This window comes from Panthera pardus, unplaced genomic scaffold (assembly GCF_024362965.1).
Source record: "Panthera pardus isolate Hobbes unplaced genomic scaffold, ASM2436296v1 HiC_scaffold_15, whole genome shotgun sequence".
In the NCBI taxonomy this organism is placed as follows: domain Eukaryota; kingdom Metazoa; phylum Chordata; class Mammalia; order Carnivora; family Felidae; genus Panthera; species Panthera pardus.
In genome coordinates this window covers 23451501-23479233 of record NW_026526710.1, presented here as the reverse complement: position 1 = coordinate 23479233, position 27733 = coordinate 23451501, and the positions used below count along the sequence as shown (strand labels likewise).

Genomic DNA, 27733 nt, shown 5'->3' with positions numbered 1-27733 from the left:
TGTGTGTGTGGGGGTGTGTGTGTGTGTGTGTGTGTGTGACTTCACTGTAACCATTCTCAGAGAGTTAAGTGTTCATTTCTGTCCTGTTGGAGTTTTAGTAACCAGGATGGGGAGAAAAAAGGGTGCTTTTATGCTCAGAAGCTGCTTCACTTACTATATAATCTTGGCACCTGAAGAGAAGTGCAGTGAGCTTATTGGTAGGTTCCTTTGGATAAAACAGTGTGTATTATTTAAAATAAACTTTCGGGGTGCCTGGGTGGCTCGGTCAGTTAAGCGTCTGACTTCGGCTCAGGTCATGATCTCGCGGTTTGTGAGTTCGGACCCCGTGTTGGGCTCTGTGCTGACAGCTCAGAGCCTGGAGCCTGCTTCAGATTCTGTGTCTCCCTCTCCCCCTCCCCTGCTCACACTCTGACTCTCTGTATTTCAATAATAAATAAACGTTTAAAAAAAAAAAAGTAAACTTTCTTGGGGTACCTGGGTGGCTCAGTCAGTTAAGCGTCCGACTTCGGCTCAGGTCATGATCTCACAGTTCGTGGGTTCGACCCCCATGTCAGGCTGTATTCTAAAAGCCCAGAGCCTGAAGCCTGCTTCAAATTGTGTGTCTCCCTCTCTATCTGCCCCTCCCCCACTCTGTCTCTGTGTCTCTCAAAAATAAATAAACATTAAAAACAAAAACAAAATAATAAAGTAAACTTTGGGGTGCCTGGGTGGCTCAGTCAGTTAAGCTTCTGACTTTGGCTCAGGTCATGATCTCACAGCTCCTGAGTTCGAGCCCTGTGTTGGACTCTGTGCTGACAGCTCAGAGCCTGGAGCTTGCTTCAGATTCTGTCTCCCTCTCTCTCTGCCCTCTCCACGCTTGTGAATGTGCACACGCTCTTGCTCTCGTGCTCGTTCGCTCTCTCTCTCTCTCTCTCTCAAATATAAGTAAATGTTAAAAAAATTATTTTCTTTTAATTTTTTTAAACGTTTATTTATTTTTGAGACAGAGAGAGACAGAACATGAACAGGGGAGGGGCAGAGAGAGAGGGAGACACAGAATCTGAAACAGGCTCCAGGCTCTGAGCGGTCAGCACAGCGCCCAACGCGGGGCTCGAACTCACAGACCGTGAGATCATGACCTGTGCCGAAGTCAGACGCTTAACTGACCGAGCCACCCAGGCGCCCCCCCCAAAAAATTATTTTTAAATAAAGTAAACTTTCTTTGGGGGGCGCCTGGGTGGCTCAATCAGTTGAGCATCCATCTTTGATTTCGGCTCAGGTCATGATCTCGTAGTTCATGGGATCGAGCTATCTCTGCACTGACAGTAGGAAGCTTGCTTGGGATTCTCTGTTCCCTCTCTCTGCCCCTCCCCTGCTTGCACTTACTTGCTTGCTCTCAAAAAATAAATATTCAAAAATAAATAAATAAACTTTATTTTTCTCCTGTTTGCAGAGAAAATGCTGACTTTGTCTTCTTTCTCCATCCTTACAGGTTGGTGACATTGTGAAAGTCACAAGAATGAATATAAATGGCCAGTGGGAAGGCGAAGTGAATGGGCGCAAAGGGCTTTTCCCCTTTACACATGTCAAAATCATTGACCCTCAAAACCCTGATGAAAACGAGTGATTGCTGTTGCCTGTTTCCTGCTGCTTCGTTGTTCTGCCTGTCATAGTCTTCTTTGAAGTGGGAAAGCATTCTCTCTCATAGGCAAGTTACACTGCATTGCCGATGTCCAGCTTTCTGCAGAGTGGCGGTCTCTCACACCCATTTGGAATGCACACAGTGGCTGCCTCGGCATTTGTATCATAGTCGTGTTGTCAAGAGTAGCCGATTTTAGAGTTCTTTTGGATCATAAACTGGAAGTACTGGTGGAAGCACACAAGTGGAGAGAAGTTGACGAGGAAAGGGTCTGTCTTCTCATCACTGCCCTGTTTGTACTTGTGACTGATTCTATCATGTTCATCAGATGGAGCTTGAGGCCGTGATGAGACATTGCACGTTGCTGTTCCACAGAGCAGTGGCTCAGTTGCCATTTTGTTTTTCGTTTGAAGAACAGAGCAAATGAACCTTACAGAAGAGGGAATTCTGTCCTTAACTCCCCAAATCTGGCTCTTCTTTTTTCCTTTTGGTTTGGTTTTGGAAGACTTAATTAGATTTGTGTGTTCTGAACAGGTTTTTAACTAGAGGGTTGGATTTTTGTGGTATTGTAAGGAATGACTCGTGCCTCTGAGCTTCCAAACTGAAGCTGCTGTAACTAAAGGAAAAAACAGCCCTGAAGCAGAGGCCTTTATTGTCTTGGTTGCCAATTGTACCTTGTTTTGCCATATTGCAAACAGCCCACAAAAGATCAGTCATAGTGTGCCAAGCTGTGTGCATGGCCTCTTGGATTACATTGTCCCCAAAAGCATCAGAGTGAGGGGTGATTTGGGGAAACCTTTGCTTACCTTGTTTGCCAGTGACAGGAGCAATGTGGGGGGCGCACTTAGCCAATTTTCTGTCTACTGTTTCAGTGAATACACCCCTTTAAGGTATAGGAATTAAGTTTCTTTAAAAAATGAAGTTGTTCATAGAATCATTGAAATAATTAATGAATCTTTAAATTCTACTCACTGAGGCTCACTCCTCGCCACCACAGCCCAAGTTCACAAGGCTGCCAGAGAAAGATGGTGCTGCTAATACTGGTTCCCCAGTCTGTATGTCTCTGATGCCCTCAGGCAAAGAAAATGTAAGCTCTGCAAATTGGTTAATGCATTTAATGTCTAAGATTTTAGTCACTAGGGAGAACCATTAACCATTTAGCAATTTGATGTTATTGTTTCCTTGTTAGCTAAAAAAAGGGCTGTTCATATAAGCCCGCTTGATACAAATGTGTGGCTGATCCCTCGACTGGTGCACATAGCAGATTAGGATTCTGGAACCTTCATGCAGTTCAGTCTGCTCTCCCTTCTGGAAACTGGTGAAGACAGGCCTCAGCTCAGAATGAATACAGAAGACCTAGAAATGTAGCAGCCACCTAATGAGTAACTGCATCATTTGCTGAGCGTCTGCTGTAGCCATGGCCCTGTGTCCCAAGGGTCTTAGGTTTGGAGGGCTAGAGCGATATATTCTGATGACGGAACCAGCAAAACAACCATTTTTTCAGTCTGTCTTTAAATCCATATTTCATTTGGCTGGTATCTGCCATATGGAAGAATCTTGAAAGTGTTCTTGTGATAAAGTTAATGATCAGTTGGGGAAAAAATCACTGGCTGCCTGTCTGTGGTCTTCCCAGAAAAAAATGCAATCTGCTCTCCCTAGTCAGGGAGAACTGTGGCCACTTCTTGCTCTGAAGGTGCCTCTCCGTTGTAGTTGCCTCATACTCATTTCAGGCCCAGCCTAGCTCCCACAGTAAGTGGTACGTGTGTGGCAGCATTCCTGCTCTCTGCCTGGACGCAGCACTTGCCTTGCAACCAGTGACCCAGTACTAAGGGGGTTGTGAGCATTATATGTGCCTTGTTTAAAGAAGGCACAAACCTTAAGACTTTTTTTAGCCAAATTTAGCTGAGGGGCTTGGTTCAGAGTATAAGAAGTATATGGCCATTTTGGAAAGCAGGGTTTCCTTTCAGCTATGTCTGCTGGCCCATGGCAAGACCCACCTCGTGTAGAGCACTTCAGAATCAGAACACCCCACAAACCTACTTTGGCTTCATAATAAGTCTGCTTGTCACTTCAGCCCACGTACATGTTTCCAGGGCTGCCCAAGAGATTGGGAGCCTGAAATATGGTGAACCTTGAGTTCTGAACTCTCAAGATACGTGCCAAAAGTAGTACCTTTTTGACTTAGGACCTTATTAGTTTTCTCATCAGGCAGGGAAATTCTCTTCATCACACTAAATATACAGAAGACCGCATCCTTGCCTCAGCTTCATGCCTGGGTTCCCCAGTGATTGGGAAAGACTTCCTGTTTCAGAAAGCAATGCGAATCTTCCAGAGGAGCTGCCTTCCCTCCTTGGTTGGTCTCCTTTTAAGATTGTTCATTATTGCTACTTGGCTCTGCTCTACTGTGTGTCACCTAAGAAGATATTTGGATATTAAATTAACTCGGGAACTGAACAAATTATGAAGGGCATTGACAGTTTGATTCAAAACTTGTTTATCCTGAAAAGGACCTCCCATGCAGGAGTTGTTCTTGTCATTTCTTCATGGTGTGTTACCACCTGATGGCATGGTTAGAGAGGAGCACGCGTTGACTAGCTGCCATTTGACAACTTTGGTCACCCAGACAAGACACCTTCTGTGCTCGTGTTGGAAAACTGAAAGGGGGGGAAAGACAGCTGCTCCCTCCTTGGAGCTGAAGGATCCCTGGCTCCATGCTAACTTTCTTTTACAGCTGTTTACAGACAAGACAGGCCGAGGCAGACGGCCACTGCTCTTGTAATGTTTGCTCAGAGGAATATGACCATTTTATTTTTGAAAAGGGATGATATGTTTTTTTGCCAGGTGTTTATAATTTAATCCTTTAATATTATGTTCATTAACCTCTTAAAATGAGTGACTTTTGATTGTTTTAACACAGTACCTAAGACTAATGCTTTCTGTGGACACCACTGAGCTCTGCCTCAAACTCCACCCTCTGGGACCAGAGACCTAACTCTGGTTAACTGATATCAGTGTGGTAACTGAGCTGGTTGTATATTCTAAAAGAGTAGAAGGACAGTTCCCTGACACAGGGTTGTTGTCTCTGCAGGAGGAACAGTGGCCTTGCTTCTAGACGGTCTTCACTGTGTGTTTTAAAATGACAACAACAACAACAACACAAAACTTTTGACCTGTAACTTAAAGATCATAAACTTCAGGCAATAATATTTTCTGTGTAAGCTTTTAAAATTATTTTTGGGGATCATAGCTTGTTTTATTTTGTGCTATAAAATTAACAGTATTAAATGACTTATATTCTTAGAACATTGAGTGTCTTTTCTTAACAGATTAGTGCCTTTTTATTTTTGTATTCATTTTACGTTACTGATCCCGGCATCAGAACCCTTGTTTCCATGGCCTGTTTGTACATTGTCTCAATAAAACTTGCATCAGCCGGTGGTGGCAGCAGCGGCTTTGGTGTTTCGGTGTCTCCTCAGTGCTGCCTGGAGGCTCTCAGCCCATATCAACCTCCCAGTCAGTTTAGCACCTGATGAATGCCTGTGAAACACAGAAACAACTGGTGCCTCTCCTAGGGTGCGTCTTGCATTGGCCCTTCCCCACACTTGGAGCCCCCTACAAAAGAGAAACAGCTGGTTCCCAATGTGTGAGCACAGTAGGTGCTGTAGGGGGCTGGTGCTCAGTCTTGGCCTTCTGAAGATGAAGCAATAGTTGCCACAGTTTACACCACCAAGGTCCCTTCTAGGCACCTGTATCTGAAGACGTCTGTTAAATATTTGTTCAGCACAAGCTACCCAGGGTTGAATGGTTTCAAGTGGAACTAAGTCCTAAAAAACAAGCAGCCTCTTCTGTTTCTGTCTATATATAGCCTTCCTGATAAACTCCAGGGACCTTCAGGTAGACAGCTGGAGGTGGGGGTAGGGATGACACTTTCCTGACACATCCCCTGAGTCAGAGCCCTGTTCTCACACATAATTTGTGTATGTATTGAGAGGTCCACATTTCTTTGTAGTAAAACCTCCAAAAGTGAGTTTCAGGAAGTGATACCAGTCCATATTTATGTTTAAATGTACTCCCTAGCTTCTACTTTCAGGGTAGTGCAGAATTTGAAAGAAAAGTTTGCCTTGAATGGGAATACAAAACTGTTAAGTCATTCTGGAAGACACAGTGCCCTAGAGACACCTTTGAAGAATACTTGGTTTGAAAAGGTGTATTTTGAGCAGCAGTACTGAGCTGGGTACCTCTGTGGCAGGAAAAACCCTTGGAAATGGGACCAGGTGAGGGTGGCTGTCCGTCCACCTTCCTCTGCTGAGTTAGCCTCAGTGCACACCAGCAGAGGCCAGTGCCCAGATCTTGAAACCTCACTCCACAGTAAAAACTGTGACATTGCTGCGCTTTTCACATGGTCTCCTCCTCGGTCCTTGTTCTGGGAGGCTCTTCTCTTGCCTAGGCATGGGCCCTCTTCCCCAGCCCTTTCTCGGGATCTGACCTTGATCTTGAAGTCTCCGTGCACACCTTGGTTCCCCAAGTCTTCGCAACCTAAGCTGGAGGGAATCCCTGTCCCCGCCCTAGAGAGCTCATAGTGCAGACGGGGTGAAGGTGGCTCTAGACAGTGGGAGCTGCTGTGGAGCCCTCGGTGGGTTCAGGATGGCTTCTTGGCTGCTTAGGGGAAGAGAAATCAACGAAATCCGGGTGGAGGGAACAGCTCAGGGCTGGAGAGTGCCTGGCTTTGTCATAGCCCCTGGAGACCTCAGGTGACCTGCCCTTCCTCGATCCCTTTTTTAAGTTCTCCAGAGGTGTATGCAGCCAAGTTTGAGAACTACTTGTGCCACTGAAGCCCCTCACTCCTGCGCCTCCAGCTCTCCGAAGTCTTGGGCCAAGGGGCTGTGGTCTATGTTCTGCCTGTGCTAGGAGAGCAAGACTGGAGTCCGCCGGGGCGAGAACCCAAGCCCAACCCCACGGGAAGACTGCCAGTTGGGATTGCCAGTTGCCGTCCCGCCTTTAAGCGAAAGACCCCGAGGGTAGAAGACCCGGACGCCTTCGGACAGCAGTGCGCAGGCGCGGCCCACACACACCTGGTACTCCCAGGAGTCCTGGGCTCGAAGCCCGGCTGCAGCACGTACTCCGGCGCGGCTGCGTCACCTAGACTCCGGTTCTCCGCTTTTCGGACCGGCTCTGGGGACCACCACCACCGCGTCCTCCAGACCCCTTCCACCCGACCCCGCCACTGCCCACGCCTAGATGCGGCCGTCGGTCCCGGGGGCAGCCGCCGCTGAGTCGGGGGCAGGAGGACAATCACCCGGAGGGATGGAGAGGAGGACCCCGGGAGGGGTGAGGGTAGAGAACACAGTGCACTGGGGCCGCAGGAGGCTCCCTCCCCGCCCTCAGGTCCCAGAAAGGGTTTGCCCTTTTCCGGACGTTGTCCAGAGCGCATGGCTCTCGGGTGAGGTCCCCGGCGGCTGGAGAGATCGCGGGCTGTGGGGTCTGGCTACCCTGGGCTTCCTGGTGGCAGGGCCGAGGGCCAGGTAGGGTGGCAAACAGAAGGTGGGGAGACCGAAGCGGGGCCCGGTGGCCGTCAGCGCTACCCTTTTCCGGACGGCTTCCCGGGGCCAACGAATTTGCCCTCGCAGGGCTCCTGGGCTCGGGGCCCTACGAAACCTGGGTCCTGGAGGCTCCGGAGGGCAGGGCTGGTGTGTCTCAGCTTTGCCTTCTCTGAAATGGAGGCGGGCACAGGTGAAGGAGGGGCTGGGGGCGTGGCTAAGGCGGCGCGCTTTGAGGGCAACCTACACCCACCCGCCCGAGAGCCCCGCGGAATGTGCTGTGCAGGCTGAATCTGAGGCAGCGGCTGGGTGGGGGCGGGGGGCGGGGATGTCCTCTGAGTGGGCTCCAGGAGCTGCCCACCAGCCGAGTCCTGGAAAGAGGGAGTGAGTGAGTTACTGGGAGTCTGCCCCGTAACTGCGTCCAGGACGGGCACCAAGAGGAAGAGAGACCTGGGCAGGGGCTGTGCCAGGCCCAGTGACCAGAGGAAAAGGACCCAAGCCCCAGTGCCAGCCATTCGCGAATAGTGGTTTGAAGCCCACTTGAGCTCCCCCAAAACAGCTCTGAGGAGTTTGGGGGATTTGACTTTGGCTTCAGCGTTGGAGGAAAAACATCCATAGGATGCAGCATTCAAAATACGGGTATCTGAAGAAGCACATCCCTTCCACTGTCCATTCCACTCCCCAGGATCTCCCTGTTTCTAGTTTATTATGTATTATATATTTGATAATATATTAATATAATTATGTATATTTCCAGAATTTTTCTATAACATACAAGCAAATATACCTCTGTAAATATCCTTTCTAAATGTTTTCTGTTCAGAAAGGTAGCATAGATTACTTACTTACTGTTCTGTACCTTGCTTTATTTCCCCAGTCTGTTTTAAAGATTACTGTCTTTGTTCTTTTTCACCACTGTATAGTACCACATGATATAGATGTACGGTTACTCATTCAACAATCCACTATTGATGGACATGTATGTCCTTTCCAAGGAGGTCAGGTGCATTAAAATGAGCTGCTCCAAGTGGGATTGCTGGATCAAAGGCTCTGGGTATTTGCAGTTTTTAGAGGTGTTGCCAAATTGCCCTCTGTAGGGTAACTTACACTTTCACCAGAGATGTATAAGAAAATATTTACAACATTTTTCCAAACCCATTGTAGACCCGTTTTATGGTTGAACAGTATTCCTCCACGTGGCTGAGGTAGCTTAAACCAGGACATTTGTCATTGAGGGTGTGGAAGTTGTTGCCAATCCTTCTGATGATAGAAAATCTTCAGGTCTAAGTAAGGGCCACAAGGGCATGGCCCACCTTCCAGCCCTCAAGCTGACTGTGGCTCAATCCTCGCCCCAGGTGCCTCCTGACCTTCTTGTCTCTCTGCCCCATTCCAACCCAGTGCCAGTCCTACTTGTTGGTGTGTTTTTTTACTGAAGACACATGGGGTGAAAACCCCTCACCCAGCTGCTCTTGGGCCCTGTAACATACCTCCATGCTATGCTCCTGCCCAGAACTCAGCACCCAAGCCAGTCTGGCCTGGCACATTTTGAATTCCCCAGAATTTGCCATCATACCTCCTTGCCTTTCCCTGGACATTCCTTCTGCCTGGATGCCCATCTCCTCTCTGTTGAACTCCTAAGGGCCTGTCTGTCCTCAGTCCTTGCCACCCCCTAGTAAAACCCTTCTGGCCTTCCTCTCCCTCCAGGAGGACTAGAATTAGGACTGGGTACCCCATAACCTGGAAACAGGACAGTCCTGGCAGCAAGCCAGCAGCTTGGGGAGGGCCATGGTGGGGCTGAAGAGGTCAATAGGAGCTGGAGCTGGCCTCCACAGTCAGAGAACCCAGAACGGTGTTCACACTGTGTAGACCAACCGGGCTGGGGGGAGGATAGGCTTCAGTAGCTACAGCAAGTCAGGGATGAGCCTGGGATATGGGGTTTGTCTCAGGCTCCCCGAACTGGAGATCCCCTAACTTCTGTTTCTATATGAATGAATCACCCTGTAGCTGTGGGCACAGCTGGCCTTAACTCAAGCGTTGGCTGTGCTGTATCAGCCCCCAAGATTTCATGGGAGTCAGTTAGATAAACTTAGGTCTCTGTATCTGGAAATCCACCTAAGTCTGGCAGGGAAGAGGCTGGCTGCCCTCAGAACCCCAAAGCTCAGGTAGGCCCTGCTGACCCTCAGACTTGCCTCCAGGGGGCGCCAGTGTCAATCCCAATGTTCAACATTGCCTCTATCTCATGTTCCAAAGGATCTCCCTACACACCTTGGCGTCCAGCCCCTAGTCTGAGGGGAACCGGGAACAGGAGAAACTGACAGGAGCTGGTAGATGGAAGGAGAACAGAGACAGGCTTGGACAGGGATCACCTACACACACCCGCTTCTCAAACCTTGGCAACCCCCTCCCTGCCTTTGGGGTGTCTGCTAGGTCTAGGGGTCTCTCAGCCACTTCAGGTCACCTTACTACATCTCAGCCTGGGGTTCCATTTCCCTCTTTGCTAACATCCCATTGGATATTTTCCAAGCCAGATGTTATGGTCTTGCCCTGCCACATTTCTCCTCCAGGCCTCAGCCCCTCACCCACCTGCATAAGTGTGACCCATGCAGGCTCTGGTCCTGCCCCTGGGTGAGACTTAGCCTTCTGAATTCCCCCATCTGTAAAATGAGGGAGAGTGTTGCTTGTCCCCCTGGGCAGGGTGGGACATAAATAAAGGACGTTCTCTGAAGGCTGTATCTGCCTGGCATAGGTGACTGTTACTGCTGTTGTTTTTGTCATCCTTACAGGAAAGCAAAGTCCAAAAAGGGGAGAGGTGGCAAAAAAAAAAAAAAAAAAAAAGAGAACCCAACACGAGCCACTAAAGGAGCACTAATAAGACACAGAGTTGATGGGCCCTGATGTGTTTAATGATAGATGTGACATCACTTCCCCAGAAAGTATCATTCATTCATTTCCCACATAGTCACTGAGTTCCAGTTTGCGGGAGGTACAAGCTCAACCTGAACACAATGCGAAGATCAGGACAGTCAGGACAGTGAAACAGGAGGTAACCAGGAGCCAGGATATCAGGGCCTGATCAAGTTCCAGTCTGGGGAGGCTGGTCAGGGAGGGCTTCCTGGAAGAGGGGACATACCGTCAGGGGGCATTATGATTTATAGGAATCCAGGAAGTTCTCCTGATATAATGACAGATGGGAAAAAGAAAATGTAATAAAATATAATTTAAAATAGACCGTATTAAGTGTAGGGAGAAGGCAGACCAAAGAGACTGAGCCTCCTAAGGTAGTCAGGTTACCTATGGGGTAGTGGGAAATGATTTGGATTTTCCTTCTTGGGGAGCTTACTCCGGGTGATTCAACTCCCACTCCCCACGTCACTCCGCCGCCGACGATTCGAAGACTTAGGAAAGAAAGAAAAGAAGCAAGAATCAGATCCGGTGCGCTGCCCAGCTATGCGCCCCTCTAAGGTCCAGAGGATCCCTGGGAACCCAAACCCCGCCGGCGGCGTCCATGGCCAGAAGGGCCCCCGAATGCCTCCCCATACCCCGCGACCCTTTGTGAGGACTCTGAAGCCACCGGCCTGACCCCTGACCTGGAACCGACCCCCAACTACCAGCAGGGACCCGGCGGGGCGGTGCTGGGCGCCGCGGGCTTCCTGGACGCAGTGTCGCCGCAGCGCCGGCCCCGCCCCCGCCCGCTCCTCCCCCCCCCCCCTCCCCCCCAGGCGGCCGCGGCCCCGAGCGGCTCCAGAAGGGAGGCCGGCGCCGAACCCAGGTGAGCGCCCGCCCCGGGGACCCCAGGCCCCAGACCTCTGTCCCCGCCATCCCGGTTCGGCTGCCGGGTCTCGGCTCCACAGTCCCCGCGACCCGGGCTAGCTCGCGCGCGCTCTCAGATCTTGGACCCCGGGCCGGCGCGTTGGGGGCTGAGGTCGGCAGTCGGGGAGAAGAGACATGCTGGAGGCTGGAGCGCCTCTGTTCCTTCTCTCCTCCCCCGCCAGGCCCTTCCTCGCTTGCCGCGGGGCCCTGCGGTGTACCCGTCCCCCTTCCTGGGCCGTCCGGTTTGGTGAGGGCACCTGGACCAGCGGGAAGGCTGCAGGAAAGATCTTCCCAGATAGAGGGAACTGCACGTGCAAAGGCAGGGAGAGTGCACGGGAGTTTTGCGCCTGAGCCCGGCAGGGGAGCAGGTGAGGGCAAACTTGAATTCCATCCCAAGGAACGCTAGAAGGCACTGAGGGCCCCAACTGGACAGCAACCTCCCCACTGCTGTTTCTGTCTAGCCTGCACTGGCTTAGGGGAGGGTGGTGTCCCTGTGAACCAGGACACAGGCTCCTGGTGGATAGTTAGCACTTGGGCACTGTTACAACTTTTCAGCATTGGGTAGTTTGTAGGCAAGGGACAGCACTCCACAAAATCTTGGCCGGGGCGGGGGGGGGGGGGGGGGGGGGGGGGGAGGTGTAGGGCCCCCTCCTGCTGCAAGAACCTTTGCCCTTGAGGCAGCAGGGCTCCAAGCCAGCCTGCACAAGGTAGGCCTGCGGAAGGTTCAGTCCCCAGCAAGTCTGTTTCCAGGGCCAAGGCCCTGGAGGGTCTGAGATACCTGGGCACCTGGGAAGGGAGAAACAGCCTAGACAGGTAACTGGCAGCAAGTGAAAGTTCCACCTTTTCTGACATCTGTGGCCCAGCAGATGAAGCCTAGGCCAGGCAGGAAGGAGGTAGGTATGGCTGAGCCAGAGGAGAAGCCAGGATCTGGGGAGGGGCCCCCTTGTGCCCAGGAAGGGGACAGGTGGGGCAGGTGGTAGCCAAATCTTACAGACCTGCCTTGGTGATGAGAGGGTTAAAGGGCATCGGTATGCCCAGGTGGCCTTTAAGTACCACCACCTCCTGAATTATAATGGGTGCCTCTAGTGCAGGTTACATCAGATGCCAGGCAGTAGATTGTCCTTCCCAACTTTTCCTCCTGTCTTCTTGGCCCCCTTGCTCTCAGGCACCCACTCAAAGCCCTTGCAGGGATCTGGGCAAGACCAAATAGGTGCCAGCCCCACCTCCAGTTAGACTTCAGGAAGAACTTCCAGGGAAAACAGAAAGGATGACAGTTGGATGGACTGGGGGAAGATCATTTGTAAACAGGGCAGCTTTGTCCCAGGCCTTCCAAAGTCCAGTCTGTAAGCTGAATCTTCCAGAAGGCCCACCCTGTGGCCTTGAGGACTTTGGCTGCAGGGATCTCTTTGCTGACCAGGTGACCTCTCCCCATGGCTTTGTGGCTTGCAGGGTGATATGGGGGCTTCCTGGGTCCCCTCCTATCTTGAAACTAACCAAGGTGGGAGGGAAGTGGGAGGCCACCTGGATGGCCCTGCCTGCTGCCTGACCTTGGCAAGCCCTTGGCCCCTCAGTTTCCTCATCTGCTGTTGGATGTGATCTCTGCACCGTAGGCCTGGAGGACATTTGTGAAGGGGGGAGGTGCACAGGGTGGGAGCTCATGACTGCTGGGCCTGGGCTGTGTGCCTGGCCTCCCTTTCCCCCAACCCCATCAGGCCTGGGCTGGCCGCCCACTTCTATTCACCATGGAGCTGGGTTTCCCTGGGGACAAGTAGCCTGGCCCACCCCACCCCCACCCCACCCCCTGACGCACGACCCCAGTCTCTCCTGGCCTAACTCACACTAGGAGGAGGAGTAGAGGCTGGGCAGCCTCTTGGACCCCTGCCCCACCCCACGCCCTGCCTTCCAGGGCCGGTCCACCTCTGGGCTGGGCCAGGAGGAAGAAGCTGTGGCTGTCCCTGGAGGAGGTGGGTATCCAGGGGCTGCCAGCCGGGTGGGGGCCAGGGCCTGGGAAAACTAAACATCACCCCCACTGCAGGAAGGAGAAACCCCTGGACCAGGAAGGCCAAGGTACCCTGGGGTTTGACCCCAGGCATTGTGGCCTCCCTAGCTGCTGGATTTTGAGTGGGTTGCAGAAATCAGGATTTACTGGACAAGGCAGCTACACCTAAAAGAATGGCTGAGGTTGGAGCAGAGGGGCTCCCCAGACAGTAGGCACAGCAAAGATGGGAGGGGAGAGTGAGGCCTCAAAGGGGAGGTGCCACCAAGGTCCCCTACATGGTTCCTAGCTCAAATGTGCTTGTCCTCCAGAAGCCCCTCCCCTAGTCTGTCTCTATCTCTCTGTATCTCTACTCACATTCCCCATCAAAGCCCTGGTCCCTACAGATGCCTCTGTCTCCCCTGCAGGTCCTGGAGGCAGCTCCTGCTGGGATGGCGGCTCCAGCATCTTTAAGGGCCACAGGGGGTCCAGCCCCACCGGGGGCACCCTAGGACTCCCACAGCCATCTGTGCACCTGCCCCCCACTCATCTGTGGGCCACTCGCCATGGGTGGGTGCTTCTCCAAGCCCAAGCCAGGTACCTCCTCTCTTCTTGCCTCATTCTCCCCTCCCTCCTCCTCCCTCTTCCCTCCTCCGGCCACATCCTTCCTCCTCCCCCTCCCCCCTCTGCCTCTGAAGTAGGTCAGGCCGGGCGGCAGCCGGCTCCGAATGTTAATTCCCTGAAGGCTGGAGGGAGTGGGGGCTTGGAGCCATTCTCTTGGATCCCCTCCAATGGGTCCCCCTCTTTATTTGGGGATTTGGGTGTTTGTGGTGGGAATAGCAGCTGAATCTTTCTTGAAAAGTAGAAGTTACCCGTTCCTCCTGCCCTGGGGGAGGGGAGGGGGGCAGTGTCCCCTAGGGTTGGGGAAGAGGGACTCTGAGGACACCCTCAGCCACTATGTGACCCAGGGCATGCAAGTTACCTCTCTGAGCCTCAGTTTCACTCTCTACAAAATGAGCCTGATCTCTCAAAGTTGCCATGAGGGTGGAGTGTTCACCTCTTCTGATGTCCTGTGTGACCTTGGGCCGAATTTCCCCATTTGTGCATGAAATCCTGCCCTGCCTGGCCCAAGAAGTTCTGGCCAGAGGTGGGGGCCTCACAGATGCTAAGGGAGACCCAGGTCTGCTCTCCATGGAGACCCCTGTCTGTTGGGCTCTCTCTCCAGCCCCTATCTTCCCTCTTCTCTCTTCACAACACTCAGGAAGGCAAAAGAATGGAGGCATGTTACTGGCCTCTCTAGTGCCTATTCAGTGCCCCCGCCCACCTGCCACCCAGGCCACCCTGCCCCAACCAGCTCGCCCCAGCTCCCCTTACCTGATACCCATCAGCTCCATTACCTTGGAACACATGAGCCTATTCTCTCTTTCCTGGGTCTGAGGGAGAACTTGGGGCAAGAAGAGACCTTTGATGCCCTGCCAGGCAGAGGAACACCCCCTTCACCTGCCTCAGGAGCCAGCTCTCCCTCCCCCCATGCCTATGCTGTGGGTACCCAGCCCTGGGCCTGATCCTACCACCCTTCCTGCTTCCATGTATGACTTGGGCAAATGATGTCCACTGTCTTGACCTCAGCCTTCCTCCATCCGAAGTGGGCAGAAAAATGCTAGCTGGTCCCAAATCTGGCTCCTGTAGGACTACTGGGCTGGCAGGAAGCCAAGAGCAGAGGGTGCCATCTGCAGTTTCTTGTAAAGGGCCTCAACAGGCTGGCCTGCCTGAGGCCCCTGGCCCCAAGCTCCCAGTTCAGGAGCTGGCCATTCTCACCACCCTAGAGGCAGTGGTAAGAACTTGCATTCTTGAGCCTAAATTCAGCCCTGCCCCTTCCTGGCTGTGTGGCCTTGGGCAGGTGACTTCACCTCTCTGTGCTGCTGTGTTCTCATGTGTAAGTGGGGCTAACCGTTTTGCCCCCCACCTCCACCCCCTCATGCAGACTATTGTGCTTAGCACAGGGCCTGGCACACAGGAGGCTGTGCAGAATGTTACTATCCCCTCTTTTAGGAGCTAGGTTCCCTGCTTCCAGGACTCCCCTGTGGAGCTATGGCAGAAGGGCAAGATTTTAGACCCCAGGCACTCAACACTGGGCAGGTCAGGGGTGAGGCTCAGGAAATTTCAGGTTGTGGGAGTGAGAGCATTTGGGCCATAGAAGTTCAGCTGGGGTCAGCAGGGGCTATAGGGAGACCACAACAAGCCCAAGGTCTTTGTGCAAATTCTTCACCTTCTATCTTGCTTGACTCTGACTTGGAGCACATCAGCACACATTTCCTAAGCTCACTCTGTATTCCTTGTGTTCCATTGGCTCTGTGTTCCTGATAGGAAGTATTCCAGGCCAGACCCACACTAAGCTCAGAACTAGGAGGAAGTGCAGCTCTCTTGGCATCTGGTCACTTGCCTTTTAATAGGACACAAGTGCTACCTAACAGCTTTCCCTTTTTGCCATGGCTGTCAGGAAGCTCAGAGCTCACCAATAAAATGCTACTACCCAGCTTTATCTGTTGAGCTTCTGCTCTGGGTTACATATATTAAATCCTTCAGCATTGACTATCACCAAAGAGGTAGGCACTGTTCTCTGTTTTATAATGAAGGCGTCTGCAGTCCAAAGGGGCTAAGGCAGGAGCCCATGGTCACATGGGCACCTGGGAATCATTTGCTAGGGTTGATCTGGCTCTATGGGTGAGCAGAGACACCCTCTCCATCCACCTTTACACTACTGTTCCTGACTTAATGGCTTCCCATTAGACTGCGTCAGCGAGCTCCTTGGAGCCTTCTGGAAGGAGGTGGAGGATGAAAACAGCCTGGCTTGGTTGTTATCTGGGCCCCTGCCAGGCTGTTCCTGTGAGCTCCCTCTCTACGTTCACATAGCTGGTGTCAGCTGAGTCCAGGAGTATTTTCCTTTTTAATTCTTCTCAAAACATTCTAACATTATTACATAAAGTATGGAAATGGAGGCAAAGAACCTACCCCACCCTAAACCCGCACCCCTCCCCCTTCTCCCACCTGATACAACAGCTTCAGCTTGGTGGTGTGCTCCCTTCCTGCCCAGCTGGAATCATGGAGGAACCTCAACCACCCCCCTTCCCCTTCCCTCCCCTCCCACGCCTGGGCCAGGCTAGGGGCTGAGACTTGAGGATAAGGAGGGGGAGGGGTTCTACCTTCCCAGGCTTCAAGCCAGTGGGGGATTAGCTCTGCAAGAGAGGAGGGACACGCAGGGAGTGGGCAGCCAGAGGAGGCATCACCTGAGCTGTTCAAGTGGATGGGCAGCAGTGAGCCAGGGCAGGGAAGAATGGCAACCCAGACCAAGGAACTGCCTAGGCAAAGGCCCAGAGGTGTGACTCTGTGTTTATTTCTGGAGTGTCAGGTCTGGGGTGGAGGGGAGAAGAGGTGAAAAGGGGAGAGGGCTGGAGGCTCTGGTGCCTTGGGACTTGGGACTCCTTGGACTCCTGCTTCCTCATTAGGCCCATGCTGTGCCAGGGGCTTAGCTTCCATCACTCAGCCCAGGAGGCCAGATTATTGCTGCTAAAAATTCTGTTTATTGTTTCCTTCTAATTAGAAAAATACCCCAGGCACATTGTAGGGAATTTAGAAAATGCAGAGAAATATACAGAAGAAAATGACAGTCTCTGGCTAACTGACTGCTTAGAGTAGTCGCCACGGGCACTCTGGGGAAGCATCTGCACCACAGAAGCTTCAAGGTGGGCCCCATGCCCCTCTGTACAGTCCCTGTGCACCCATCCCTTTGGGTACAGTTCACCTCCAAGGCCCCACACCCTTGCACATGAAGGTGTTGAAAAACCAGTGCTTGGCAAATGATGGATTCTTAAACTGGTGAGCATAGCTATTTTAAGAAGTTGAAAATACTGTGTGTACACTTTTTTTTTAATTAAAAAAAAAATCTCAAACCTATGGGAACATTGCAAACAGAACAACAAAGCCTTGGTTTCCCATTACCGAGATTCACTGGCCGGGAAATGAGCCATACCCAGGTTTGAACGCCCTGTTCTCCCTGGAGTCAGACCCTAAACGTGCCCCTGATCCTTCAGGGATGTCCTTCTCCATCAGGGACTGTGCAGTTGGAATCAGAGCAGGATTCAGGCCACCAGGGTTCTTCCCCCCACATAAATTCTTAGAGAAAAGGCAATTTCAGGGTCAAAGGAGCTCCATTTGTGGGCCCCTCACTAATTTGTTACTGAAAAAGAAAACATGCAGGAATGAAATCAAGCCAACCCAGCTCACCTCCTGCTGTCTCTGTTCTGCTTCTAGCTTGTTTTTTTTTTAATGAAAAAAAAATTTTTTAAGTTTATTTATTTAGAGAGAGAGAGAGAGAGAGTGCAGTGCAGGCGTGCACACATGATTGTGCTTGCTCCTGAGCGGGGGAGGGTCAGAGAGAGGGAGGGAGAGAGAGAGAATCCCAAGCAAGCTCAGCACTTATGAACTGTGAGTGTGGGCTCGAACTCATGAACTGTGAGATCATGACCTGAGCCGAGATTAAGAGTCGGGTAATTAACCAACTAAGCCACCCAGGTGCCCCTGCTTCTTGCCTGTTTTAAGGCTCTTTGCTGATGTTGCAGATGGCTTTCTGGAGAGGTGGAGGCACAGGAGAGAACTCAAACTCAAAGGGACCAGCCTGCCCAGAGCCTATGGGGTGGGCAAGGAGGTGGGCAGGGCTGGAAACTCACAGTGCTGCCCTGTCTACCCTACAGTGGAGCTCAAGATCGAGGTGGTGCTGCCTGAGAAGGAGCGGGGCAAGGAGGAGCTGTCAGCCAGCGGGAAGGGCAGTCCCCGGGCCTACCAGGGCAATGGCACAGCCCGCCACTTCCACACTGAGGAGCGCCTGCCCGCCCCTCACCCGTACCCTGGTGCTCAGGACTGTGTGGAGGCCGCCATCTGCCATGTCAAGGACCTCGAGAATGGCCAGTGGGTGCTGGGTCTAGTGGGGCAGGGAGCAGTCAGAGGGCCCAAGATGGGAAGGCATGGTGCAGGCCATGGATGGGGTGGGCTGGGAGGCCTGGAGGGAGCCCTTGACGAGCACCTGCGCCAGCCACCACCAGTGTGGCTTCTCCTGGTCTGGGCCTGCTCCCCAGAAAGCTAGACTCTGGGAAGAGGTGCCCACCAGAGGTGGTGCCTGGTGTCTGGCCTGATGTCTGAGTGCAGCCCCTCCCCAGGATGCGGGAAGTAGAGCTGGGCTGGGGGAAAGTGTTGCTGGTGAAGGACAACGGGGAGTTCCACGCTCTGGGCCACAAGTGTCCACACTATGGTGCACCCCTGGTGAAAGGTGAGCTGTCCCAGTACACACAGGAGGTGGGGTGGGACCTCCCTGAAGGGTGGTTGGCCACTGCACCATCACAGGCTGGCTTGGCTCTTCCCTGGACCTCCAGGGTCTCATCTATTAGTGGGGGTCTCCCGAGCTGTGGGGAGGGGCGAGCAGCTGCTGGAACACAGGGGAGGGGAGCTGTTGCCTGTGGCCCCAGCCCAGCACTGCTTCCCTTAGGTGTGCTGTCCCGTGGCCGGGTGCGCTGCCCCTGGCATGGTGCCTGCTTCAACATCGGCACCGGTGACCTAGAGGATTTCCCTGGCCTGGACAGTCTGCACAAATTCCAGGTGGGGCCAGGGGGGCAGTAGGGTGGGAGCCTGGGGGTGCAGGGCAGGGGATGGAGCCCCCCAAAACCTGGTCCTGAGCAACACAGCCCTTGCAGGTGAAGATTGAGAAGGAGAAGGTGTACGTCCGAGCCAGTAAGCAGGTGAGGGCGTGGCTTGGGCTCAGGCAAAAAGGAGAAGTGAGGAGGGCATCTTGGCCCAGGGATCAGCATGTGCAAAGGCCCTGTGGCTGGGGGCAGAGTGAAAACTGTGCAGTGGGGATGAGGCTGGACTGCAGCAGCAGGACCTGGCCTGCTGGGATGATGGCATAGGGAGGATGCCATTCCATGACTCCAGCTCCCAGCTGCCTCTTGCTCTCTGGACATCCCCAGGCCTTGCAGCTACAGCGAAGAACCAAAGTGATGGCCAAGTGTATCTCTCCAAGTGCTGGCCACAGCAGCAGCACCAACGTGCTCATTGTAGGCGCAGGTTGGTGGTGAGGTTATGAGGGGTAGGGCAGGGTGGGGGAGAGGTGGTCCCTTAACCCACAGCACCATCCCCTCAGGTGCAGCTGGCTTGGTATGTGCAGAGACATTGCGGCAGGAGGGGTTCTCAGACAGGATCGTCTTGTGCACACTGGACCGGCACCTCCCCTATGACCGGCCTAAGCTCAGCAAGGTGGGAGGAGGGGCAAATGGGAGCCCAGGCAGGCCCCAGACCCCTAGCTCTCTGGGCACAGTCAGGCCCTCTCAGCGCCTTGCTTGTCACCCCTTGGGGGTCTGACCAGCTGCCTCTCTGCTCAGACCAGGCCTGTTTGTGGTACCCTATAAAGATGTGGGTTTGGTGAATTCCATTCTGCAGCCCCTTTGTGACCTGGGCCCAGCTAGGCATTGGGTCCTCCATTGCAAAATGGAACACTGGCCACCTGGCCTTATCTCAAGATAGCTATCTCCTGCAGTCCCTGGATGCACAGCCTGAGCAGCTGGCCCTGAGGCCCAAGGAGTTCTTCCGAGCCTATGGCATCGAGGTGCTCACCGAGGCCCAGGTATGGGGCCAAGACTAAGAAACAAGTCTGGGGAAGGCTTAGTGAGAACCACAAATGATGTGAGGCCATGCAGGCCCCTGGAGGTGTGTGTGGTGAGGGGAGGTGTTCTGCCCTCTTGGCCCTGATGTCTAGGCCCTCCCGGGGGTGCTCCAGGCCTGGAAGGCAGCACTGGATATTCTTCCAGTCAGGATTGTGGGCACATGCAGAAATCTGTTCAGAGCTGGGGCCGGAGAGCATAAGGATGGCTTTGAGGGGAAGGTGATGTCAGAACCTTAAACAGTAAGGAGAAGCCAGGTGAGGGAAAGAGGACCATCCAAGTGGCAGGAACAGTGCCTGTGGAACCTCCTGTTCAGAGGGTCTGGCAGGAGCTCGGAGGGGCAGCCAGGCCCAAGTCCACGGCCAGGCCCACACTCTGCCCGGCGGGGGTTGCAGGTGGTTACGGTGGACGTGAGAAACAAGAAGGTTGTGTTCAAGGATGGCTTCAAGCTGGAGTACAGCAAGCTGCTTCTCGCACCAGGGAGCAGGTAGGAGGGTGTCTCCCCCTTGTACCCTGTTGGCACTTGGCAGGGCACCAGCCAGCATGCGAGGGATTGGGTGCCGGGAGCCCCTCACTGATGCTGGCCACATCTCAGCCCTAAGATGCTGAGCTGCAAAGGCAAAGAGGTGGAGAATGTGTTCACTATCCGGACACCTGAAGATGCCAATCGTGTGGTGAGGCTAGCCCGGGGCCGCAACGCAGTGGTCGTGGGAGCTGGCTTCCTGGGTGAGCAGCCGGGGCTGGTGGGGGCAGTGGTCAGGCTGTCATGGCTGGTCCCAGGGTGCAGGGTGCTAGACTACCATGTACCACCCCTTAGGGATGGAGGTGGCTGCTTATCTGACTGAAAAGGCCCACTCAGTGTCCGTGGTGGAGCTGGAGGAGACACCCTTCAGGAGATTTTTGGGGGAACGTGTCGGTCGTGCCCTCATGAAAGTAAGCCCACTCTGACTCTCAACACCTGGGCTGTCAGAACTCCAGGCACCCAGCCCAGCCCCTGGCTATGCTCTCATCCATGGCCTTCTTGCCCACCTTCCCTGACAGATGTTTGAGAACAACCGGGTCAAGTTCTACATGCAGACAGAGGTGTCTGAGCTACGGGCCCAGGAGGGAAAGGTGGGCCCTTCTTCCTGCCCCTTCTCCCCTGTTCCCAGGAGCTGGGCCTACCTGCTAACCCGCCCCCTCCCCACAGCTGAAGGAGGTCGTGCTGAAGAGCAGCAAGGTTGTGCGGGCTGACGTCTGTGTTGTGGGCATTGGTGAGTGGGTGGGCAGGCAGGTGCAAATGAGCACCTGCACATGCTCCAGAATGGCCTTGGGCCAGTCTCTTCCCCTCCCTGGGCCTTGGTTTTCACATCTGTAAAATGGGTACCCCAACCATACCCACTTCACCAGGCTATCAGGGAATGGGTGTTCCACATTTAGCCAGGGCTTGGCATGGAGGATGCTCCCAGTGACTGCTGCCCACAAATATTCGACTCCACAGCCTGCCCCATGTGGGCTGCAGAACACAAACAAGCCTCAAACTGCTCCAGCTGAGGTGCCAGTTTGGGAAAGGACAGAGCTGGGAGGTGGCAGCCTAGGGGCTGGGAAGGTATGGCATGCTGACCCTACCAGGGGCTTCATGGAATTTCTCAGAGGAGGTGATACATGAGGCCGCATGGGAGGCACAGGGTCTGTGAGGGTCCAGGCAGAGGGGACAGGATGCATGAAGGCTGCAGGATGGGCAGCCCATTGGATGAATGGTCTGGGGCTGAATTGTGGTGAGTGAAGGGTATGGGTCATGGAGGACAATGAGGTGGGAGAAGGGAGGGACCAGGGAATGGACATGGTGGCCCCTGTCTTGTCAGGTGCGGTGCCTGCCACGGGCTTCCTGAGGCAGAGCAGCATCAATCTGGATTCCCGAGGCTTCATCCCTGTCAACAAGGTGGGGCTGGGGGGTGGTGGTGGCGGGGGCAGGCAGGGTGCTGGGCCGGGGGTAGTGGCATGTCCAAGTCAAGGCCGCTGTGCCACCCACAGAGCCCTGGGCCCTCTCCCCACAGATGATGCAGACCAACGTTCCGGGCGTGTTTGCAGCTGGCGATGCTGTCACTTTCCCCCTCGCCTGGAGAAACAATCGGAAAGTGAACATCCCACATTGGCAGATGGCTCATGCCCAGGGTATGGCCAGCCCTGCGGCAGGATAGGGGATGGGAGGCTGTCCCAGGGTCTCAGCTTCCCCCAGGCCCACTCCTCAGTTGCTGGCCTTGGGTCCCGGTCTCTGGGTTAGACATTCAAGGCTTTGTGGTGGCCTGTCTGGGAGCCTCCTCCAGGTGATCAAGCCAGCTGACAGGGCGCCTGGGTGACTCAGTCAGTTAAGCATCTGACTCTTGATTTCAGCTCAGGTCTTGATCTCAGGGTGTTGATCTCAGGGTTGTGAGTTCAAGCATCATGTTAAGCTCCTCACTGGGCATGAAGCTGACTTAAAAAAAAAAAAAAAAAGCTAGCTGACAGAGCAAGCCCTGTGGCCCATCCACAGACGCCCCTCCAGTGCCCTCAGGACACCCCACCCAACTAGCCACAGTGTCCCACCCCATCCTTCCACCAGCCCCTCCTTTCCTTTCATCCTCACCAACCTGTACAGTCACCCAGGGAGAGAGAAAGGGATTTAGTAAGACACGGGCCACCTTCCCACTCAGTGCTTCTGTCTCCCTTGGGCCACTCGACTGGCTCTGTGAACACAGTTGTTTCATGCAGGCCCCTGGGAGGCAGCCATTTGGGCCTGGAAACTTGGGCTCAGTGGAGAACTGTTGTGCTCTATGACGAATAGCTCCCCCACCACACACACACACACACTTGGTGGTCACCATGCCCCTGAAGCCTCATTTACTGTGAACACCTGGTCTGAGTCCCTAAGATGTAGGTACAAGCAAGTTAGCTGCCTCGTGGGGAGGACCACCTGACTCCCTGCGCTCACCTCTCCTCTCTCACTTCACATTATCTGAGCATCTGCTGCCTGAAATCCCACTCCTGGTACCAATATCTGCTCAGGTTCAAGGTCTAAAGTTGGTGCTGGTTTTAAGGAACCAAAGACCACTCATCAGTCAAGTACAATTAAGGTTTAACTGGGAGGGTCTAGGAGGCTCTCATAGCCCTCCAACTACAGGGTCCAGTGGGGCCTGGGAATATGAACTGGGAAGCCACCCACGCTATTCTCTGGGGCCCTGGGTGTGGCTGTCATCCCTACTTCCCTGGGCACTTGTGCCCCATTCTTCAGACCTGATGTGTCCGATTATTGTCTGGGTGCACACCTGAAATGGAGGCAGCCCAACAACGCCAGGAAACAGACCTTCTAGATGTGGGGCACTTCATTCAAATTCTCTAGAGAAGCAATCTAAGTGACTGGCTTTGAGCCAGGTGTCTCCTCTGCAATTGAGTGTGGGCAATGGGCTGAGCAATGATGCACCTGTTCACCTCTGGGAAAGCAAGGAGGAGTAGCTCCACATGTCAGAGGTCCCCAGAGAGCCCCGGCAGGCAGTGTAGGGGTGGCCGGGGCTAGGGTCGGGGATCTCATGACCCTGAGTCTTACAGGGCGCGTGGCGGCCCAGAATATGCTGGCGCAGGAGGCGGAGATCAGCACCGTGCCCTACCTGTGGACAGCCATGTTTGGCAGGAGCCTGCGCTACGCTGGTAACAGAAGACCCGGGCAGGGGCGGGGCCAAGTGCGTTTAGGGGTGTGGCTAAGGTGTGTGCGGAGCGCAGAGGTGGAGCTTGGAAGTTCGGGCGGGGCTATGAGCATCCTAGGGGCGGGGCCGCGTTAGCTGTAGGAAGAGCGAAAACTGATTAGGGGTGGACTAAAAGGACCACCTAAAAGGACAAAGGGAGCAAGGCCTGGTGGGGTATTCAGGGGGGATTTAGGAGGCCACAGGACGCTGACCCGGGGGAGCCCCATCCCCTCCTGTACGGCCCACAGGGTACGGAGAAGGCTTCGACGACGTCATCATCCAGGGGGATCTGGAAGAGCTCAAGTTCGTGGCTTTTTACACCAAGTGAGAGCAACTGGGTGGAACGTGGCAGCCGCTGAAGCAGCGGGAGCTCGGTCGGGAAGGGGAACTCATCCCAGAGGAGCTCTGCTCCAGAGGAGGGGACTTACCTGAAAGATGGACCAAGTGGCCAAGGGAGGCAGCTAGGCAGGAGACCCACCAAGGGAATGTGAGGAGGTGGGGCAGTAATAACTCCAGCAGCCACGCACTGAGACAGGACATTTTATCTTCAGGACAGCAATTTGAGGTGGGTGTTGACTCCTGCTTTGACGCTGAGGAAAATCACACAGGTAGAGAGAGAGAGTGGTGATCCCAGGAGTGGAGCCAGCTCTGAACTCCACTGAGGAGAAAGACTGGAACCTCAGTGGGCCTCTGGCAGGATCCTAAAGCCCATGCTGGGCCAAGCAAAGCAGGGAGGGCTGGGTGCTCAGAATATTTCTGTTGTCCTGGGTAAGATCACTCCCTGGGCCCCAGTTGAAGAGGAGTACATCAGGGTCTCTAAGAAGAGAGGCCACTGCTGGGCAGTCCTCAGGCTCAGTTACTCTGTCCCTGCAGAGGCGATGAGGTGATTGCTGTGGCCAGCATGAATTACGATCCAATCGTGTCCAAGGTGGCTGAGGTGCTAGCCTCGGGCCGTGCCATCCGGAAGCGGGAGGTGGAGTGAGTGTGGGCTTCAGAGATATGGGGGTGGGGGAGGGGGAGGAGGTCCCCTAAGGGACTGGTCCTTGGTAGCCAGCCACCCCTATAGCCCTACAGAGCCTTCCCCCTATTCTTGGTCCACATCAGTCTATGGAACATCAGGACTATGGGGTGGTTGGGACAAGGGTTGTGCTTTGTGAATGGGCTGGTTATTTGTGTTCTTGGGGGATAGAAGGGGAAAAAGCTGTTGTCCCAGGGCAGGCCCAGTGCTGTGGGGAGGGGTCAAAGCCCTTGGTCAAAGCCATTGCTTAGGCAGTTACCTGGCATGGGACATCCAACTGGACATGGTTGTACTGAGACTGGCAGAAGCTAGGGAGGTAAAGGCAGCTAGTGATGCCTCTGGGGACACCCTACATAGAGTTGTTGGGTGGTTTTTTTGGTGTCTGGGAGACACTGGATGTCAGCTATTCCCCTCACCCCAGGCTGGTGCCAATGGGAGTCACCCTGTAGGCTTAAACTGCCTGCAGAGAGGCCCCCTCCCCCTGCCCAGGGACTGGGGAAATCCTGGAGGCCACGGGACAGGGGTAGGCCTCAGGCTGGAAACAATGGAGAACCAAGAGGGAACATGATGAATGACATGCTCTCTTCCTGGCCTTCTCTCTATCTCTCTCTCTTGCCTTCGAAAAGGCTGTTTGTGCTGCACAGCAAGTACGTGGTTCTCTGTCCTTCCTGTTGACCATTCTGAGCCTTTCCCACCTAAGCCCAGAGCCTGTACCCCATGGTCTTTCCCTCTATGCCTAAGTACCCATTCCTGCTGGGCACCAGGGCCTGGCACAGAGCAGGCCCCCTGCTGTCCTCAGCGATCAGCTGTTCATGGTGCCAAGTGGGGAACCCTCTGTCTTCTACCCTGACTCCTCCTCCCCTCATTCCTGCAGGACCGGCGACATGTCCTGGCTCACAGGGAAAGGATCCTGAGCTCGCATGCAGCAGATTTGGGCAGGCACGCTGGGGCACCAGGGACAGAGGCCAAGCCTTGGGGGCAGGTGCCAACCTCCAATTTCCCAGGATCCCCCAGGGCAGAACCTGAGCCTTCCCTGTGCTTGCCTTCGGTTGCCTGGCTCACCTCCAGAGAGGCTTCTGCTGCCTCCAGGAGATGCTTACCCCCCAAGGCCTCAGCTGCCACTGATGGCTGACAATGGAGGCAGGACAGGCCTGTCCTCTTCTCCCTTTCTTGAGACTGGTTCCCTACAGGACCCTGCAACATATTAGATATTATCTTAAAATTAAAATGCACACGTTTGCAGACCTGTGTGACTTCCATTGTAATCGGACAGATACTCATGGAGAAAGCACAACCACACCAAGGAAGTTTGGCCTATGAGCACTCAGAGGAGGTAGCAACTGATGCTACCCCTAAGGTTAGGAAAAGCTTCTCTAACCAGTGTGTTGGATCTGGATTTTCAAAGAATGGCACTCCAGGTAGAAGGGACAGCACATGCCAAAGGTTTGAGATGGGAAGTGCTTCTTCAGGGGTCAGAGGCAGCTCGCACTTGGCAGTTTGGGGGCATGTGCCTACTTAGGGCTGTAGGGGCTGGGTCCTGAGACAATCCATGCTTTTCATGGCAGCCAGAGCTTCAGGAACCCCCATTTCGAAGGTAAAGAAAATGAGGCTCTGCTATTAACTAGGAACGAGGATCTAGAGCCTCTGTGCCACTCTGCCTCCTAGCCAAGGGGAATGTTGAGGGCGAGACGCGGGGGCCAGAAATGAGACAGCAAGCCGGAAGGAGATAGTCGTGCTCCCTCCTAGGCCGCTGTGAGACCGGAACCCTCCACCCGGGATCCCGGGAGCGGCGGACGATCAAGGCCGAGACCCGCGCAAGCAGGGCATGCCGGGAAGTGTGGCCTATCTCCAGGCGGTGTGGGTCGGGCCTGCGGCGGGGCAGTGCAGTCCAGGAAGGGCTGGGGACTAGACGCCGCCCTCACTGGAAGGGGGAACTGGGCGCGCGTACTTGGCGGTAAATGATTCCCAGGGGGTTACACGCTCTCTGCAGGGCCAGTTCCCGGAGGCTGTGCTGGCCCGCGGAGTCAGGAGGAGCGCTAAGCTGGCCGGGAAGCGCGTGCAGGCGGGAGTGCGGCGCCGGCCGGAAGTGTGGTGCGGTTGGCACAGTGCTCGCCGGGAAACGTAGTCCCGCCCGGGGCGGTGGCCTCACGTCCCGCGGACCCAGTGGCCGAGCCGGCGTGGACCCGGGATGGCTGGGCCGGGGGGTTCGGGGGGCCCGATCGGAGCCGGGGCCCTGGCAGGCAGCGCACGGTCCAAGGTAGCTCCGAGCGTGGACTTTGACCACAGCTGCTCGGACAGTGTTGAGTACCTGACACTCAACTTCGGGCCCTTCGAGACAGTGCATCGTTGGCGGCGCCTCCCGCCCTGCGACGAGTTCGTGGGGGCCCGGTACGGCGGAGTTCAGGGGTCTTGGAGTAGGGGGGTGTCTGAGGAGGTCTTGGGCGGGGTCCAGGGACCGAGGCCGGGGCGTGGTGTCCAGGAGCGGGATCTGGTGATGGGGGGTGGGGAGGAAGTGGTGGTGTCCAGGATGATGTCCAGGCCAGGGGAGGGAGTCCTGAGGGAGTCCTGGAGCAGCGTGGCCTGGGGCAGGTACTAGAGTTAAGCTGTGTTTGTGGGTCTGGAGCTGGGGTCCCGGGTGCTCTGCAGTGGGGTGGGGAGTCCAGAGAGTCCCAGGGCAATGTCTTTGGTTCCCATATACCGGGTCTTGGGGTACAGGTGGAATTTAGGGATTTCTATCAATCTTGGCAGTTGAGAAGTGTTACCTAATTTCTGCACCAGCCCGGGTGCTTAGTCTCATTCCTTGGGTGCCCCCAGGAGGGTCCTGGACTCACTGGCACCCACCCATTCTTTCTTTCCAGGCGCAGCAAGCACACAGTGGTGGCCTATAAAGATGCCATTTATGTATTTGGTGGAGACAATGGGTGAGTGAGTATGAACATGAGGGTGTTTGGACCAGGGAGGGAGGAACATGGTGGTTCGGACAGGGTTAGCTAATCACTCCGTCTCACTTTCTCCGTCTTTGAGGTTACCTGGCCTCAAGGTCCTCAGCACAGCATTCAGTGGATAGCACATGTTTGGGACACAGAAATGTTCCTCTTGTTCTGGGTGGACACAACCTTGAAAGAAACACATCCACCCTGGCAGTCGCTCTCACCAGGCACTTTTCCCTTCACTGAACTTCTTTTTGGGCCTTATCCTCATGCTCACATGGCAGTGTTTGGAGGACACAGTTTTATTTATTTCTCATATTTTCCACTTTTTGGAAAGGTTTTCCCACCTGCCATAAATTCCTGGGAAACAACTTTCCTGACACCGACCTGATGTTTTTGTTGGTGGGCACACCTCCATCCTATGAACTGTTCCCAGTTAA

At 54.3% G+C, this 27733-nt stretch overlaps 3 protein-coding genes and 1 long non-coding RNA gene across 16 annotated transcripts in view; 3 read left to right on the top strand and 1 right to left on the bottom strand.

Moving 5' to 3' along the window:
- Window positions 1-5070, top strand: part of CRKL (CRK like proto-oncogene, adaptor protein) — a 37004-nt gene extending 31934 nt beyond the window's left edge. The window contains exon 3 of the mRNA XM_019437393.2: window positions 1472-5070. Coding sequence (XP_019292938.1) covers window positions 1472-1606 — 135 coding nt within the window. The 3' untranslated portion in view covers window positions 1607-5070. The remainder of the gene's footprint in view (window positions 1-1471) is intronic.
- Window positions 5071-10036: 4966 nt separating this feature from the next.
- On the bottom strand, window positions 10037-11073 carry LOC109259709 (uncharacterized). The gene is made up of 3 exons (XR_002076741.2): window positions 10960-11073; window positions 10447-10550; window positions 10037-10267 (listed from the first exon to the last, which is right to left on the bottom strand). It is a non-coding gene; the product is annotated as an uncharacterized LOC109259709 (long non-coding RNA).
- Window positions 10828-26524, top strand: AIFM3 (apoptosis inducing factor mitochondria associated 3). Of its 12 annotated transcripts, XM_053902323.1 has the most exons (22): window positions 11222-11333; window positions 12131-12929; window positions 13369-13537; window positions 17692-17905; window positions 18154-18263; window positions 18480-18589; window positions 18685-18729; window positions 18958-19054; window positions 19131-19243; window positions 19524-19610; window positions 20043-20134; window positions 20243-20373; window positions 20465-20580; window positions 20689-20760; window positions 20837-20900; window positions 21492-21568; window positions 21684-21801; window positions 23212-23310; window positions 23594-23669; window positions 24219-24323; window positions 24990-25010; window positions 25238-25605. In XM_053902323.1, exons 3-22 carry the CDS (start codon window positions 13507-13509, stop codon window positions 25275-25277), a joined length of 1818 nt encoding a protein of 605 aa, XP_053758298.1. In that variant the 5' UTR covers window positions 11222-11333; window positions 12131-12929; window positions 13369-13506; the 3' UTR covers window positions 25278-25605. The 12 variants fall into 12 exon arrangements, 9 of the variants coding, with proteins under 9 accessions (XP_019292954.1, XP_053758298.1, XP_019292957.1 ...); XM_019437409.2 differs by lacking the exons at window positions 11222-11333; window positions 12131-12929 and adding an exon at window positions 10828-10924; XM_019437412.2 differs by lacking the exon at window positions 18685-18729.
- Window positions 26439-27733, top strand: part of LZTR1 (leucine zipper like transcription regulator 1) — a 17669-nt gene continuing 16374 nt past the window's right edge. The window contains exons 1-2 of one of the 2 annotated variants that reach the window (XM_019437406.2): window positions 26439-26751; window positions 27222-27284. In XM_019437406.2, the coding sequence (XP_019292951.1) occupies window positions 26552-26751; window positions 27222-27284 (263 nt within the window). In that variant the 5' untranslated portion in view covers window positions 26439-26551. The remainder of the gene's footprint in view (window positions 26752-27221; window positions 27285-27733) is intronic. The other variant, XM_019437404.2, reaches the window with a different exon arrangement.